We start from the raw sequence: 16,261 nt of genomic DNA on the forward strand, positions 1-16,261 counted from the left end.
GTTATGCCCTCGCAAACATGTTTTACCCCGCCACATTTGTATGTGTATGTTCCCAAGTAAGGAGCTCGTAATTCAGTTGTTGCCAGTGGTTGCTTTTTGTCATCATTAATTTTTGTTTATTGTTTTATCATAAATCTCTTTTAAATCCTTTTCCATTTGGTCATTTCGGTGTCTTTTATAGTTTAATATACGTCATAGGTTTTGGTCATTGTTGCAGGCATAACGGTGACCAATACTTGCTTACATCCATGTCATTTACTCTCTAGTTAATAGTTGTCTCAATAGAATTCACATCACGTCTTCATAGTTTGATAGCCGAAGGCTTGTTTGCTGTATACGCTCGGTGTTATCAAAGCTATATGACATGGTTTTTATTGTATGTATCTACATTATACATGTATGCAAGGATAAGTTCACTCGCATTTGGACGACTGAAAAAGTGTCAATAATGTCATAAACCTTGTAATTTGTTCGCTTTTTATTTCCGTAAAACGATTTTTGAAAAAAAAAGAAAATGCACAGTTATGAGTACATCTTTTCTGATTTAAATTTCGACTTCTTACTTTTACAGTAACCATTATTATCTGCATAAAATCCTTTATTGCAACAATCACACTTGTTGGGTTTCATGCAGGTACCACCACTGTTTCTTTCTACTTTAAAGTCTCTGTGTGTGACGCTATCATTTGAATAGTATTTATTGCATGCACCATTCCAGTTAGTCAATTGTCCATCACTGCATAAAGCTTGAAAAGAAAAACAATGTTCCGCTTTAATCTTATGCAGAAAAAAAATGCATACTTTTGATGCGCGTATATTATGATTTTGACTTTCAATAAAGGACAAAAAAGAAGATGCAAAATTGATATAAAAAATATCCAACACTTTGCTGAGCATCTTCAAGTGTATGAACTGGTATCATGGTCTTTTTTCATATTTTTTTTTATTTCGTGTAAATACAAATATCAGTTTTGCACTGTTTCTTATATATTGCATTTGAATGTAATTCGTTTTTAATGAATTTTCTAAAAATCTTAAATTTGCCAATTAAATTTCAAAAATATATTGCTATACGATATAATACTAGTATGAACGGTGTGTGACCATTTACAAAACTGTATTAAGTAAGTTTAAAAAAAAGTAAAATTACCTCTGCACGAGGACTGTTGGTATCTTGCACAACAGACTTGTTTATATTTAGTAACGTCCCTATTAAAAAACAAGTACTATCTTTAAAAAAAAGATATCTGACGCATTCAGATGTGAGCATAGACTTTAATCTTTATCAGTTTTTTTTTTAATATAGTTAAAAACAATAGCACAGAATTTGACGACAGAAGGCTGACGATTCCAAAAGTTGAGGATATGCCCTTTTCTCGAAATAATAAAAAAATTTACTGCATGGTACTTAATGAAATGTACATATTATAGGTATTTTTCGGAGATAAAGAAGTACCTATAGCTGTGAAATAGACATAATAGGTGTTTCTCGTTTCTCGTTTTTTATATAGATTAGACCGTTGGTTTTCCTGTTTGAATCGTTTAACACTAGTCATTTTGGGGCCCTTTATAGCTTGTTGTTCGGTGTGACCCAAGGCTCCAAGTTGAAGGCCGTACTTTGACCTATAATTGTTAACTTTTTATACATTATGACTTGGTTGGAGAGTTGTCTCATTGGCACTCATACCACATCTTCTTATTTATATAAACATACGATCTTAGTAGTTTACAATCTGTAATCAAGCTTGAAACAGTTTAGATCCATGAAGGTATGTTAATTATAATTATATGTCAAGAACGACTTTAACAATTAGAGATACAACCTTTTTCAGTGTGTATATCAGGGACGGACGGACGCCAAAAGAAGATGATCTAAACAATACAGCTTTTGACGAGCAATTAAATTTGCCATATATGTATTTTGACAATCTTTTAAATTATTTGAAGAATAATGTTTTGTATTATTTGAGATTATTATTACGCATTAGAAGCTCTAGTCGATAAGAAATATTTATAGCACTCGAACCGGTCAGTGATATTTACCTACTCATGTATTTAAGGCTAAGCCTACAAAATCCAAACAATTTGACAGTGGTGATAATGACACCTTGTTTTCCTGAATTTATTTTTATTGATCTGGATAGTTTCATATTTAAGATTGATTATATGTCCGTAATGTTCTCCTTTTATTGTAGCAAATATCTTTTTTTGTTGTTTTTTTTTCAATTCCGTAATTTCGTCTAATCAGAATAAAGATTTGTGACATCATGCATGCCGTTACCATAGTGAAGCGTCCGTTTTAAATAGGTCACAAACCGAAATTACTCTGACTGCGTCAGAAAAAGAAGCATATTATATATAAAGTAAGAAATGGTAAAAAAAAAATGCATCTACAATTATATACATGTACTAGTATTTATTGTGAACAACTTGAACATACTAGTAATTAAGATGTTTATGGCTGAGAATATGTGTACGTTGCGTGCATGCGTGCAAGTCTATGTGGTAACAAGTTTATACATATGTACACTGTTTTGTTTTACAAACATAATTGAGAAGTTTGTTTATATAAATGTGATTAAGGGATAGCAAAATAAGGACTGGTTGATGAGTGAGACAACGTAGGATTTGTCAGTTTTCTATTTATTTAAGAGTCTTATCCGTAATTTAGGGTGAAAGAAATTATTTCCTAGGTAGGCCAAAATGTGCGTTTACTTTCATTTGTTACCTGATTTACAATCCTCATGTATAAAAAAAAATTTAACTGCCGATGTGAAAAAAACCCAACTTTTTCCTCTTATATTTTTGTGGGAAAAATTAAATGTTTTGTTTGAAATATTTCGCCTAGATGTTTGATAAGTAATATTGTAAAGTATGATTATTTCATTTGTTCGCACAGTAGCATATCATGTTGTAAGATTCAAGTAGCACTTCAGCATCCTAATATGAAAAATAACCACATTTGCTTATTCCATTTCAGAGAAAATTAATAGGGAGGATCAAAATCATATTAAACGCTGCATTTTCTAAATGGCAAGGGGTCTTGTTGATAATATCATTTCTATACACGATGGTTTATCAAAATTTCGTTGTTTTCATTAAGAAGTTTTAAACGGTGAGCAGAAAAATCTTAAATCCGACATCCCCAAACCGGGCAAATCTTTACCGAAAGTTAAATGAAAAAAGAAAAATGTTAGCATTATATCGATTTGATCTTTTCAAAAAATGATGCACTACGTATTTCAGGAATAAGGGGCTTTGGAACTAAAGTTATACTGGCAGTAATTTCTGTCTGGCTGTATTGAATTTTAAGAAGAGAAAATGAGATAAAAAATATCACATAAAGGTTAAAAAACAATAATTTATAGTTAAGCATTTAAATGATATTTCAAATACGAATAAGTTCCAGAATAAACAAATGTGGAATAAATTAAACACATACTAGTATGCAGTTTACATAAAATTCATATAAATGTAAAACAGTCACTAGTTAGTAACAAACAAGGACAACTGCTGATCTGGCTCCTGTTTTGGGGAAGGCGAAATAAAATCTTGAGGGTTGAAACATATTTTTTAGTGGCAATTTTCGGCCGACAATTTCTGTGCTACTGAAATCACATTATTGCTTATTTTGTCAAAACTGACAGCGAAATCGGACTGATTTATTGTGAAAAATCCTTTAAACATTAATGTACCCTACCATGTCGTACGTTTATATCATATATTACAAAATAATATTTACATTTATTTAAACGCTGGGTTATAAAAAATACTCCATCACAGTGGCCTTACCTTGGTGCACAAAAAAGGCACCGAGTAGAAATAAATTATCCATAACTGTTGGCTTGCACACAAGAAACGAACAAAAGGACAGTCTGCTAACACAAATGTTGCATTTACTGAAAATCAGGCTTTGATCCCTAAACAGGAAGCAAAGTTGGAGAACAGGTAAACAGAAATAAAAAACAAACATGCTGATGGATCAGAAAGCAATGTTAAAGACAGTTTAAAATTACTTGTATTTAGTGCAGCGCCACCATTTCCACACTTTACCACATCTAGCCTTGTATTTCTCAGACACTGTATATGACTCTTGTTGATAACATGATCTGTAAAATGATGATGTCAAATAAATATTTCAATATAAAGATAGCCTCAATTGTGTACAGATCACTAAATGGAACATAGTTGATTAAGAATCGCAAAAATGATAAATCATATGTTGAAGACAGATATTTCTTTTAATTTTTAGTGTTCCCTTAGAGCCAAAAGTAAGATGAATCTAACGTACAATATAATAGACAGAAAAAAATCAAAATGAACGTTATTGTAATAATTAAAATTACCAAATGATCAAAATATGATCAAAACGACAGAAAGCGTTAACTTTCGGGTGTAACCATATGGTTTTTTTTCTAAATTTATAAATGTTGGTTGAAGTATGAAGTAAACCATGACAGTAACAAAACTTGATACTTGGTTGATGATATCTTTTAAGTAAAACTAAACAATATGGGAGGAATTTGTAGTATTGCGTTAGTGAAACAGTCATATTTCGGTGCATTTTTCTTAGATTTACTATATTTCAATCTGAACTTTTTCATTTTTACTAATACTCATTGATTAAAAAAAAAAAAAAAAAAAAGAAGTAAAACAGAATTTGAAGGCAATTGTTTGTTATATACTAGGCAAAATTAATGTTTCAAAAGAAATTCGTATTTACATATTATGGTAAAGCAGAAAGTGTGGTGAAGCTTCATTCTGTCCGTTGATGATATGAAAGTATTTTTAATCACTGTAATTTTTCTAGGCATGAGCAGATAATAGCATTACTTCTTACATGGGAACTTGTCTATTGTTGAAGACCACATGCTGGCCTCTATATGTCTGTTGATTTTTATTTTGTTTGGTTGCTGTCCCATTGCTATTATCCAACAATTATTTCTATTCAAACTGTCACATGTTCACAAGCCTGTCAGGTATCAGTAATCATTCTTGAATTTTAATTTACATATTTGCATTAGGCTTTTTCACACTTATTACATATAAAAAAGTCTGCAAAGCTCCAAAAATAATCGGATATGAGTAAAAGCCTTACAAAAATGACGTTTAACTGCAAATGTTCTTTTACAAGAAAAATTTCTTTTTGTGTAAAACTGCTGCTTATATTTTTGTTTTGTCAAAACCTCTATTCAAAGTCGACATCTTACTTTAAATTTGTCTAATTTGACATGTTTTGAAATACAATAATATTTAAGGACTTAAAGGAATTTTGTTCTTTTTGTGGGCCAAAAAATTACTCTGGTCATACTTTTTCCGTAAGAATGCAGAGTCATTGATTGACACTATATTCAATTGTTCAATTTATTTGATATTTACTAATTGATTAAATTTCAAGAGAAAACAGGATAAGGAACCTACGCCACATGCGGCATGTCGAACACCAAAAAAGGGCGATAAAAAACGGTAAATTGTCTTAATTTTCTTTTCATTATAGTGTTATCGCAAAATAAATTGATCAATAGCGATAAATATCCTTTCATCATTGCGGTTTAGAGTTCAAACCCTCTCCTGGCAGTGCGTTCCACTCCGATCCTTATGAACTAAGATTGCCAGTTTTACTGTCGAGGGTCGATGGTTCTTTCTGTGTACTCTGGTTTCCTCCACAAATAAAAAGTGGCCGCCACGATATAGCAAAGAGTGCCATAAGTGGCAATAAAAACGAACACACAATCAATCAATCATTATGTGTGAAAATTACTTTACCTGATGTTATTTTTGAAGTCATAATCAAAGTGCTAGTTTTCTCAAATACTTCAACACAGTCGTCCGATAAAAAGCGTTATCGATCACACTTGAAGCGGAAATACCTCAAAATAAGAGAGTTATCAACACAGTGTATAATGTTTTTCACTAACACTCAGCACTCACTCCAAAGGAAGGACGAACTATTGCCTCATTGCTTGAAATACCACCGTCATTGTTTTAAAGTAAATTAAGAATAATGATTTTTTTGAAAAAACGATTATCACTGATTTTACTATAAATTTTCCGCCGCAAAGTGACTTGGGAACGGTTTGCACAATTAAAGGTTATAATGTTATAATTGCTATTTTATATATTTGCAAGAGACGTGGCGAATAAGTTTATGTACTTTGCAAATAAACATAATAAAATAAAAGTTACAACTGCGGGTTGACGTTTCGTCCCTTAGTGTATCACCAGCCCAGGAGTCATTTTTACATGACATATTATTGATGTGTTCATTTTCTGTGCATCTACTGTTCATGAAATGTTGAATTATTCAAAATACTCAGGTTTTTTAACCCCAAGCATAGGTTTCTTAATCCTATTTGGCACAACTTTCTCGAAATTTTTTGTTTGTAATGCTCTTTAAATTCGTATTTGATATAGCCTTTCAACTATTTTGATTGGAGTATAACTGATGATGCTTATGTAGACAAAACACGCGCCTGACGTACCAAATTATAATCCTGGGTTTATACATAAAAAAAACTACATTTTTACAAGCTAATAAGACAATGAACCTTCAAACTTTTCTATAAGTGTTATACTTTTACAATTTATAAAGTGTTGTTTCCATTTGTTTACAGCACTAGCTATAAAACAAGGTTTAACCAACCATTTTCTTCGGAAAATGCATGTTCCAAGTCAGGAATATGGTAGTTGTTTTTCACTTGTTCCGTTGATTGATAGCGTTTGGTTTTGTTAGTTTTATGGACTTCCCCGTTTTGAATTTGCCTTTGAGTTCGGTATTTTTGTTATACTTTTTTCGGTACCGCTGCTGGTGGACTATCAGTCGCCGATTGTATCATCAGCTCTGTAGTCAGTACTTCAGTACTGACATGATTTATAACAAAGCTTTCTTATATTGTCCGTTTATAAATTTATAAATTATTAAGAAACTAAGGTTTCAACTCTCTCTGGCTAAGTTGGCCATAGATGAATTTGGTTATTAATTTTTTATGTCCATTTTTGTCACAACGCTCTTCAACTGTTTCGGTTTCTATACATCCCTGGCTTTCAAAATTACATCTTTGATCATCGTTCCTGATGAAGGCAATTCAGGAAAAGGGCTTTGGACGCATGATATTTATAAAGTATTGTTTTCATTTTTCACAAATCATTAAGATTATTTTTGGTTTGGCAGAGAAAAAAATATGTAAATCATGATACGCTTTTCAATTGACGAAAGTTGTCAAGTGTATGATTAAGGGAATCTTGGTGCTACAAAATTCTAACAACGTATATATTTGAAAGATAATCATCAATAATACATCTTTCTGTAAATTGCTGGGATCAAACCATCCATAAGTCGACATGAGCATTGGTGATTATGTTCCTCTGTTTATTCTATATCAGCGTTTTGGTCCTTGGAACAGTACAGAAAAGCTATGGTAGATCGGTAAAATACAGTGACTTTGCTTTCAGTTGCAGACGTTAATGTGAAATAATGATTACATTTCTGACCTTTTTTCTTATATAAATTAGATTTTCTAGATAAAACGAATTGCAAAACAATAGATTAGGTTAAACGACACGAAATCAGAATTTTCATCAATTGCTAAAAATACATCTTGAGAAAAGACATATTGATATATCTTTTCGTTTTCTTACATGAGGGTAATGTTCCTTCGACTTTAAGACCCAGACATGTGTTATAAACGTGCTGATTCTGCATTGGCCCTAGTATAGACTTTTAATCTGCCATATTGTTTGATCCTTCGATGACAGGGCCGATACAGCTACAATCGAATTTTTACCAGCGATAGGATATAGCAGAAATAGCAATTTAATTAAACTATTTAAAGCAAATCATAATAATAAAAGGGAAGTATGTCGTAAAATTCGGTACACTCCTGATAACACCAAGATAACAAACATATATTGAGTATGACGCGTTCCTTCAATCATTTTTATACCGGGCAAAATTGTTTTGCCGCCATTAGGCAGACGTAATTATAATGAATGAATGAATATTTATTTCAAAAGTATACATGGCATGCTATGACAATGCATAATATACTAGTTAACACAACGTGACAAAAGACTGATAGCAGAGAACAATACAATAATAATATAACTAACCAATAATATCCGACCTATTTTTCCAAGCATTCTTCAAATAGTTACAGCTTTCAAAAAACTAGATAATTTAAAAGTATTCGGCCAAGAACAATACTTATAATGATAAATAGTGTTACTTCCCTTTTACTGAGTACTCAAGTAAAAACATCGCAATAAAGGGAACACAAATACTATATTGTTTACGTTTTTAATATTAAAATGAATATATTTCACAATTAAGTAAAATCATCTATCATTGTATTTCTCCCTGCGTATCAGAGTATTAATTATTCTTATCACCAGGTGAAATGGTTTAGGTTGGGGGTGAAGTCGGGCCAATAAAGAAAAATGTGTACGTTTCCATATAGGTACATCTAAATTTTCAGTATACAAAATACTGATTTAATTAAAGATATGCCGTAGGGTACATGCATACGATTTTTGGCCGAGCAAACATAACAGCAGTATTTTACATTTTAATCCTCAGTTGAGAAGAGTCATGCAACAGAAATTAATATGCTAAAATAAAGGTGGTAAAATAGTGGTGTCATGCTTTGATAAAAATTGTGTCTTTTTAACAGTGTAGTAAACCTCCTATGCTGAGTCCGACCATGGGCATGTAATGCAGCAACTCAAAATCCACGTTGAATGTTTCGAAGCCTTAGCGGATAAAACTAACGTCGTAAATATTCTCTTCGAAATCCGAAAGTTTTTATAACTAACCTTTGGTATTTATTAAAGCTCGTATAATTCGTGTTTTTGAAATATCATTTACCAGGTAGGCTCGGGATACTAACCCAACCAGAATTTTTTAAAAATTTCATATAAAACAAAAGGTATAAACAGAACAGTCAAACCAGTTTAAGGTCAACATTTTTTTTTTCGAGGGAGTTGAAACCTTATATTATCATCAATTTAAAAACTAAATTACTTAAAAAACCGTATAAGATTGATATCCATGAGCCCTACTAATGTTCAGTAGGTTAACTCGAGATCAAGAATTAGGAAGACAAAAAATATAAAACGCTTGAGAGCACACAAAATCAAAAGGGTATAAACCCTTATATAAATTCTCCAAAAACTTATTGATTTTATGGACGTTCATACATCAAGATATAAAATTTAGGATAGGGAAGGATCTTAAACAAGTAGTTTAACCCTGCAGATTCCTCCAGTATTCGAAGCACCCCTCGAGAGCTTCGAGGGTACAGTGGAATCCGCGTACACTCCCTTTCAGGATTTATGGAGATAAGTCACTAAATATACAACCCATCAAAATGGACAAATCATAAACAAACACCACGGAAGTGTTAGGACACCGGGAAGTCTGTTATTATGGCAAAGGAAGCCGAAGTACTCGGAGAGAACAGCCAGACTCCACGGCGGGAACAGACAAAACCTGCATAATAATCTCCAGGTTAAAGTCGAAGGCCAATTTGACCAACCGAGGCCCAAAAAGTACGCGCTCTAGTTTACTCTCCGGTCCGGGTACTAGAGATGTGTGTTGGTCCTACGAATGCACTGGAATGTTCGAGTAGCAACTATAGATTAAACATGAGTTAAATATAATATACATATCTGTTTTTCTCCTTTTCATAACTTATTACCCGTTAGGATCACAAAACTTAGATGCAGTCGTCAGTAATAATCCACACAAAAGATAGGTTATTGTCGTCTTCATTATGGAAATATTCTAAAAATGTAGAATTTTTTCTTTAAAACCGATTAAAATAGAATTAAAATAGAAATTAAAGTTCATTGCATACAAATAGAGACAACAATTATCATATCATGTACATATATATACACGGTTTGAATTTTACATCTCAAATAAATATGTTTGTTTTTGTACCTATTATAAAAAATGGAGTAAACGAGGTATCGGCTGAAAAATGATTTATTAAGCTCTCTCTCTCTCTCTCTCTCTCTCTCTCTCTCTCTCTCTCTCACACACGTATATCATTAACATGTATATTGCATCAAACTCGGTCGATTCGTGTGAGTTATGCTGTTGTTTCGTTCATCAGTTTTACAAGTGTTACTATTATTACAAAGAAAAAGTTTTTTTGTAGTTTAAATCTGATGCTTACTATAATGTAATTACGAATAATACAATGCTACAATGTTACCCATTTAGTACTATTAAAAGATAACTAATAACAATAACTTACTTTTTTCAATCACTGATCTACATTTGTAATCCGACGATCGGAAATGTACTGAATGCATCTGAGAGGTTTTATGTATTAATAATTATTTTATTTCTTTATAAAGTTTGAGCGTTACAGTTCTGCAGTTTTAAAAAATCTTATTTCCATGTTTCGACGAAGTTTACCGCTATTGGTAGATTCAATAAAAGAATATTGTGAATGGTTAGATAAATTGTTTGTATGCGCAATAAAGGTAATCTGTTGATCTTAACGGAAAAGATTAGATTGCTTCAGCAACACGATGAAGTGCATGTTTCAAATTATACTTGTTTGGTCATTTATTGATAATATTCATCTAAAATTTATACGTTTTAAAGAAAATTATGAATATTTGTACAAGCTACAAACAGATATTGACTTTAAAAATGTTGGAAATTTTCAAATAAAGTCCAAGGTAAGTATTTAGTTGTTTATTAAATCGGAAACTCGTTTTTAGAAAATTCATATTATATTAATAGTAAGAACCAATAATAAATTATGCTTAACTTTAACTTTTCATTTAGTTACAAATACTTAAGTATAACAAACATACCAAAGTTTGTATTTTTTATTCAGATCAGTTACACAGTCGTTGAAAGCAAGCCAGATTATCAAGAAATACTTCTAAAAGTATACAACTTTAACTTCAGAAGATCCGAAGATGCAGGTAGCGTAGTTTACCTTATGAAATTTACACGGGTGTCATTCGGTATATCGAGAAAAATGATCGTGAAAGAATACCTAACGGTGGTCAAGTATTGCGATTGGATAGTGAAAGCTCTGGTATATTTTTTTATGTGTTGGATAAAGTTGTTTTATGTAATGTATCCGTTTTTATTCTGTAGTTAGTCCCCACTTTGGTTTTATCATGTATATCTATTATATAGTCATTTTATAAAATTTACTGTTTGCAAAATTATAAATTATTCTAAATGATAAGGATGTTCTTGTCCCAGGCAGAAAACCCTGGCCGTGTTGGGCGCAACTTTTTGGAAGTTTTGGTCCTCGGTGCTCTTCAGCTTTGTACTTGTTTTGGCTTTCAAACTTTTTTCATCTGAGCGTCACTGGTTCGTCTTTTGTGGACGAGACGCGCGTCTGGCGTATTGAATTTTAAGCCTAGTACCTTTTGTTAGCTATTATTCGTGTGTTTCTTTGTCCTATATGTTCTCCCATTTATTTGTATTGTGGTCCTGTCATGTGATGTTGTCGTTTTGGTGTTGTGTTTGACGTTGCCATAAAAGCGGGAGGTTTGGCATGCCACAAAACCAGGTTCAACCCACCACTTTTTTCTTAAAATGTCCTGTACCAAGTCAGGAAAATGGCCATTGTTATATTATAGTTCGTTTCTGTGTGTGTTACGTTTTAATGTTGTGTTTTTGTTGTGTCGTTGTTCTCCTCTTATATTTGATGCGTTTCCCTCAGTTTTAGTTTGTAACCCGGATTTGTTTTTATCTCTATCGATTTATGAGTTTTCGAACAGCGGTATACTACTGTTGCCTTTATAGGATAGTGAAGGAAATCTTATCGAGAAGACATATACAAGGTCAATTACTAATCTAATTTAATGAATTATACGGGCAAATGACAAAAAAAAAAACTGTCTGTCAAAATGGTTCAATATTATGATCAGAATCTGAGAAAAATCAAGGTTTAAAAGTATACCGTTTTTACAAAACTACAAAAGGCAGATTGCTCTTCGACATTTCAATGACATTAGTTATGTAAACAAACAAGATGTTTTTGATAATTCGAATTACTAAACAACTTTTCTTTGTAAAATGTCATTCGATTTTAATGATTCAAATGGTTCTTAAAGTTACTTTGTGTAGCATAATCAGAATTTTTGCAAAAAAAGAAATATTTACAAAAAAAATGATTTGTCGGATCGTGAAAGATCGTGTATCGCTTTTTGAAGATCGTGAAAAGGATCGTGAAAGATCTGTTGCTACGCAAACGTTCAAATCATTATTTAATTATAGGATAATTTATATTTTTAATTGGTATAGCAAATACTGGATTTGCATGACTCATTTCGGTTCTCTTTTGTTGGTGAATAGGGCTATTATCGTTCAATTGATCTTTGATTAATGAATCTGATTATCTTATAATACCACACTATGTGCCTTATAGCAATATCAGTCTATTTGTCCGTCCTACATAAGTTTTGATTTCTTATACAAATTTAAGATTGAGAATAGAACTTAATCGGCTAAATTACAGTTCAAGCTGGGCATCATGCACAATCGATGTACGTTGATTGGTAATTTCCCAACTAAGTTTGGTAAAATGACGTACAGCTGAACAGACCGATCAAACATTCAAGTAAAAATACCGTTATCTTGGTACCTTTTTAGTTTATGTCAGCGTATCCACGAAATAAACAATAAATTAGCTAATATTGTCATAATATGTACTCACGAAGGACACTCCATATTACTAAAAGAAACAACCTATACACACAAAAAAAAATACGTACACATGCATATATGCATATATTTCCAGGGGGGATGCATTAAGCATTATAGATATATATATATACTTTTACTTTTCGACAATTTACGCTCCTGAAGGTCCTTTCATCTTGTAAATCTGCTTATATAGACACGTTTTAGTTATCTTAAAAACTTTTAAGGAAAAGTGATGAAATAAAAAAAAAAGTGAAAAAAAATGAAAGCATACATGTTCGTTCTTATTAAATAATTGCACACTTCTACTATAGTTGCAAGTATATCAATTGGTAAAAGAAATATTGTTTTCTAATTATTACGTCTGGTCCGGCGAGGAACGTTTGCGCTTTTTGGTAGGACATTTGCGCTTTTTTTATTGGACATATGCGCTTTAATTTTTAGGACACTTGCGCTTTTTAAAAAAAGGACATTTGCGCTTAATCAACATAACATAATAAAACATTTAATATAAAAAAAAACACAAAACCTTCATTTATATACAGCTAAATATGCTAAAAGCATCAACCTTTCCCTATCATGCTTGTGTCAGATGAAAACGACAACCCTCCAAGAGGGTGGATGGGAGTAAAGTCCTTATAACAACCATGACTCTTTCTAAAAGTCTACAGGTACAGCAGGTGGTTTAAAAATAAAAATTCGGTCTTCACAAATTTAAACAAGCTTAGATAAACTATGATGGTACAGTTCCTCGCACTATTCATGCAACAGAATAGACACAATAGGAATATAGTTTCCTTTTTTTTTATCGTAACAATATCTTTAGTGCATATTTGCTGTAACAACCTACAAAGTTTATAGCTTATAACTTAGTATCCCTCATGTTAGTTTACCTAATAGTTTAGGGAAGCACTATTTGGTAAGATATAACTTATTCATAATATTAGTATCTATAATGTAATTAATTTCACAAATATATTTAATAAATCATTGTGAATACACATACAGATCTTTTGTTTTTTCTTTCCTTTTTTTATACATAACTTTTCCGGAATCCATTCCGTTATCGATATGATCATATGATCCGTGTTCCATTGAAAATTTGGGCACAGTGCTGATTCAGCAAACATGTGCGCTATCGGATGACCTCGAATGTGTCTAAATATTCTTATTATAAACAGGATTTAACTTATTTATTAAAATTTGATGAGTATACAATTTTTTTTTATAAGTTTTCTACTAATCTATTGTATGCCGACGTGTATATGTATTGCACAAGTTAAATTATTCATCTGAGAATACACAATATTTCCCTACACTATAAATTAATAATCGTGATGATACATGTATATCTTTTTTTTTTGTATAATGTTTGTGAATCACACATTATGAAATCTAAGAATATAGTTCCCAATTTTCAATCCACTTACTAGAAAGCTAATTGAAGAATTTCGGTCAAAATTTAAATGTTCCATACATAAAAGTTTTATTTTCTCTATCGTTTACCCAGAAACATATACTATATCTTTTTTAATATTTCTGGTTTACCCAAATATTTTTTTCTGATTTTGTCGTTTGTTCGGAAGAACTTTCAAAGAATATGTGAACATCTTTCCATGACTTTGGTTTTTCTAAAGATTACAGGTAAAAAGCGCAAATGTCTTGTCAATTTTGTACAGGTGTATCAAAGTTTAAAGCGCAAATGTCCATAATGTTTGAAGCGCAAATGTCCTTTAGTGTTACAGGTATTAAAGCGCAAACGCCCTGCGTCCGTCCGGTCACGCCTTGTCTTTCACGATCAAGATAATGCGTTGCCCGATCTTTTACGATCAATTTTGATGAAAAATCAAAAAAATCCAAATCCCATAGACTTGTGTTGCGCCTTTTGTGTTTTCTCATAAAGTACTGCATATTTTCTTAATCTTATTGCACAGTATTATTGAGAAAGTTGAATAATTTTGGCAGACATATTTTTTTTTCGGATTTGTTCCGCGTTTTGAAAATACAGCAGATTTTTCACAGATTTTGAAGTAGAATTACAATTAATTACATTCACGATCCGATACCAGATCTTTCACGATCCGATAGCAATGCTTGACCACCGTAAGGTATTCTTTCACGATCATTTTTCTCGATATACCGAATGATAGCCGTGTACATGGTATTTAAATAAGTAGTATTGTAGATAATAAAACTTAATTATTATTCACGTACATTCACTTAATATCCTTTAATAAATAGATATAAGAAGATGTGGTATGAGTGCTTCGGAGAGCCGCATCGGCCTATGAAATTTTTTTACCGAGGTAGAAGGCGGACAAATAACAATGTATTTCAATATATATATATATATATATATATATATATATATATAATAGAATTAAAATTTGATGTGACGGCAAGGTAAGTAACATTATCATCCTTTACGTCAGACAAAACATAACTGATCTTAGTTAGTTCTGTAGGAAAGTATGTTATGTGCCGTAGTTTAAAAACAATTCTCGTGCTATTCTACTGAAATCCTAAGTTTCAAAATCGACTACCCATCTGAAAAATGGAAAAGTGATAATATAGACGAGCATAAATTTTTGATGATTTTTCTTTTGCATTCGATTTACAAATTACCCTTTGTCTATTGGTTATGATTTGAACATGTGTAAAGTCACATTTTTTTTCAAAGCGATAAACTTAATAATTTAAACAAAAATACACATGAAATATGGAAGTTCTTGGATTACTAGATTTTACCAATCTTCATAATAATAATAATAATAATAATAATAATAATAATAATAATAATAATAATAATAATAATAATAATAAGGGGGAAAAGGTTGTGTATTTTAATGGTAATAAAAGGGAAATATTTGTTTAAGCTTAGACAATGTCGAAAATTAGAGGGAAATAAACAATTATTTCAACATTATCTAATATATATATATATATTAAAATATTTGATGTGATGAACACCTCAAGGTAAAACTAGAATTTTCATAAGAACTCGTGAAGCTAAAAAAATTAAGTTGCAGTAAAACGTTTAATTTAAGCCTTTGAAAACTGTATATTAATCTTTCTAATAACACACCCTATAATCGGCTATCGGTACGGCAGATGAAATAGGAAACACAGATCAAAATCCGCTGTTCACGAATGGTCCATATACGGGCTATTGTTATGCAGAACTTTAAATTCACCAACTCTTTCCTTTATTAGGGGCAATGTGCCCGTCTCCAAGCAAATCCGATCATTTCATTTATTGCTAACTTATTCTTTTCTTATAAGTTACACGTATCTTAACAGTTATGAAAATCCCTACAATTCCTTCAAAAAGTTACTATCATTACAAAATTTGTTCCTGTTGCTGAGTCTTTCAATTGGAAAGTTGGCAAGATTGATTTTGTTGCTTGTTTAACATCCATTGGCAAATAGTTCATGTATTTTCCTCAAGTACTCTTTACTATTGTATTAATGGAGCGCCAGTTAAAAAGGCAATATGCAATATATTTAATATTCCAAAATCGTAAAACTTCAGTTTGAAAGCTTAAAATGTTTTAAATTTTACTAGAACAACAGTATAGA

At 31.4% G+C, this 16,261-nt stretch overlaps 2 protein-coding genes across 2 annotated transcripts in view; one reads left to right on the forward strand and one right to left on the reverse strand.

The window, feature by feature from the left end:
• Nucleotides 1–10,370, reverse strand: part of LOC127720900 (uncharacterized) — a 102,864-nt gene extending 92,494 nt beyond the window's left edge. Inside the window, exons 1-5 of the mRNA XM_052227640.1 lie at nt 10,260–10,370; nt 9,696–9,781; nt 4,017–4,109; nt 1,151–1,209; nt 564–746 (exon numbers count right to left, since the gene is read on the reverse strand). Of these exons, the coding sequence (XP_052083600.1) occupies nt 564–746; nt 1,151–1,209; nt 4,017–4,109; nt 9,696–9,769 (409 nt within the window). The 5' untranslated portion in view covers nt 9,770–9,781; nt 10,260–10,370. The remainder of the gene's footprint in view (nt 1–563; nt 747–1,150; nt 1,210–4,016; nt 4,110–9,695; nt 9,782–10,259) is intronic.
• A 489-nt stretch (nt 10,371–10,859) lies between these two features.
• The window catches only part of LOC127720901 (uncharacterized), a 212,232-nt gene continuing 206,830 nt past the window's right edge, over nt 10,860–16,261 (forward strand). The window contains exon 1 of the mRNA XM_052227641.1: nt 10,860–10,944. The gene's annotated coding sequence lies outside the window, so the exon portion shown is untranslated. The remainder of the gene's footprint in view (nt 10,945–16,261) is intronic.

This window comes from Mytilus californianus, unplaced genomic scaffold (genome assembly GCF_021869535.1).
Source record: "Mytilus californianus isolate M0D057914Y unplaced genomic scaffold, xbMytCali1.0.p SCAF_11, whole genome shotgun sequence".
Classification (NCBI taxonomy): domain Eukaryota; kingdom Metazoa; phylum Mollusca; class Bivalvia; order Mytilida; family Mytilidae; genus Mytilus; species Mytilus californianus.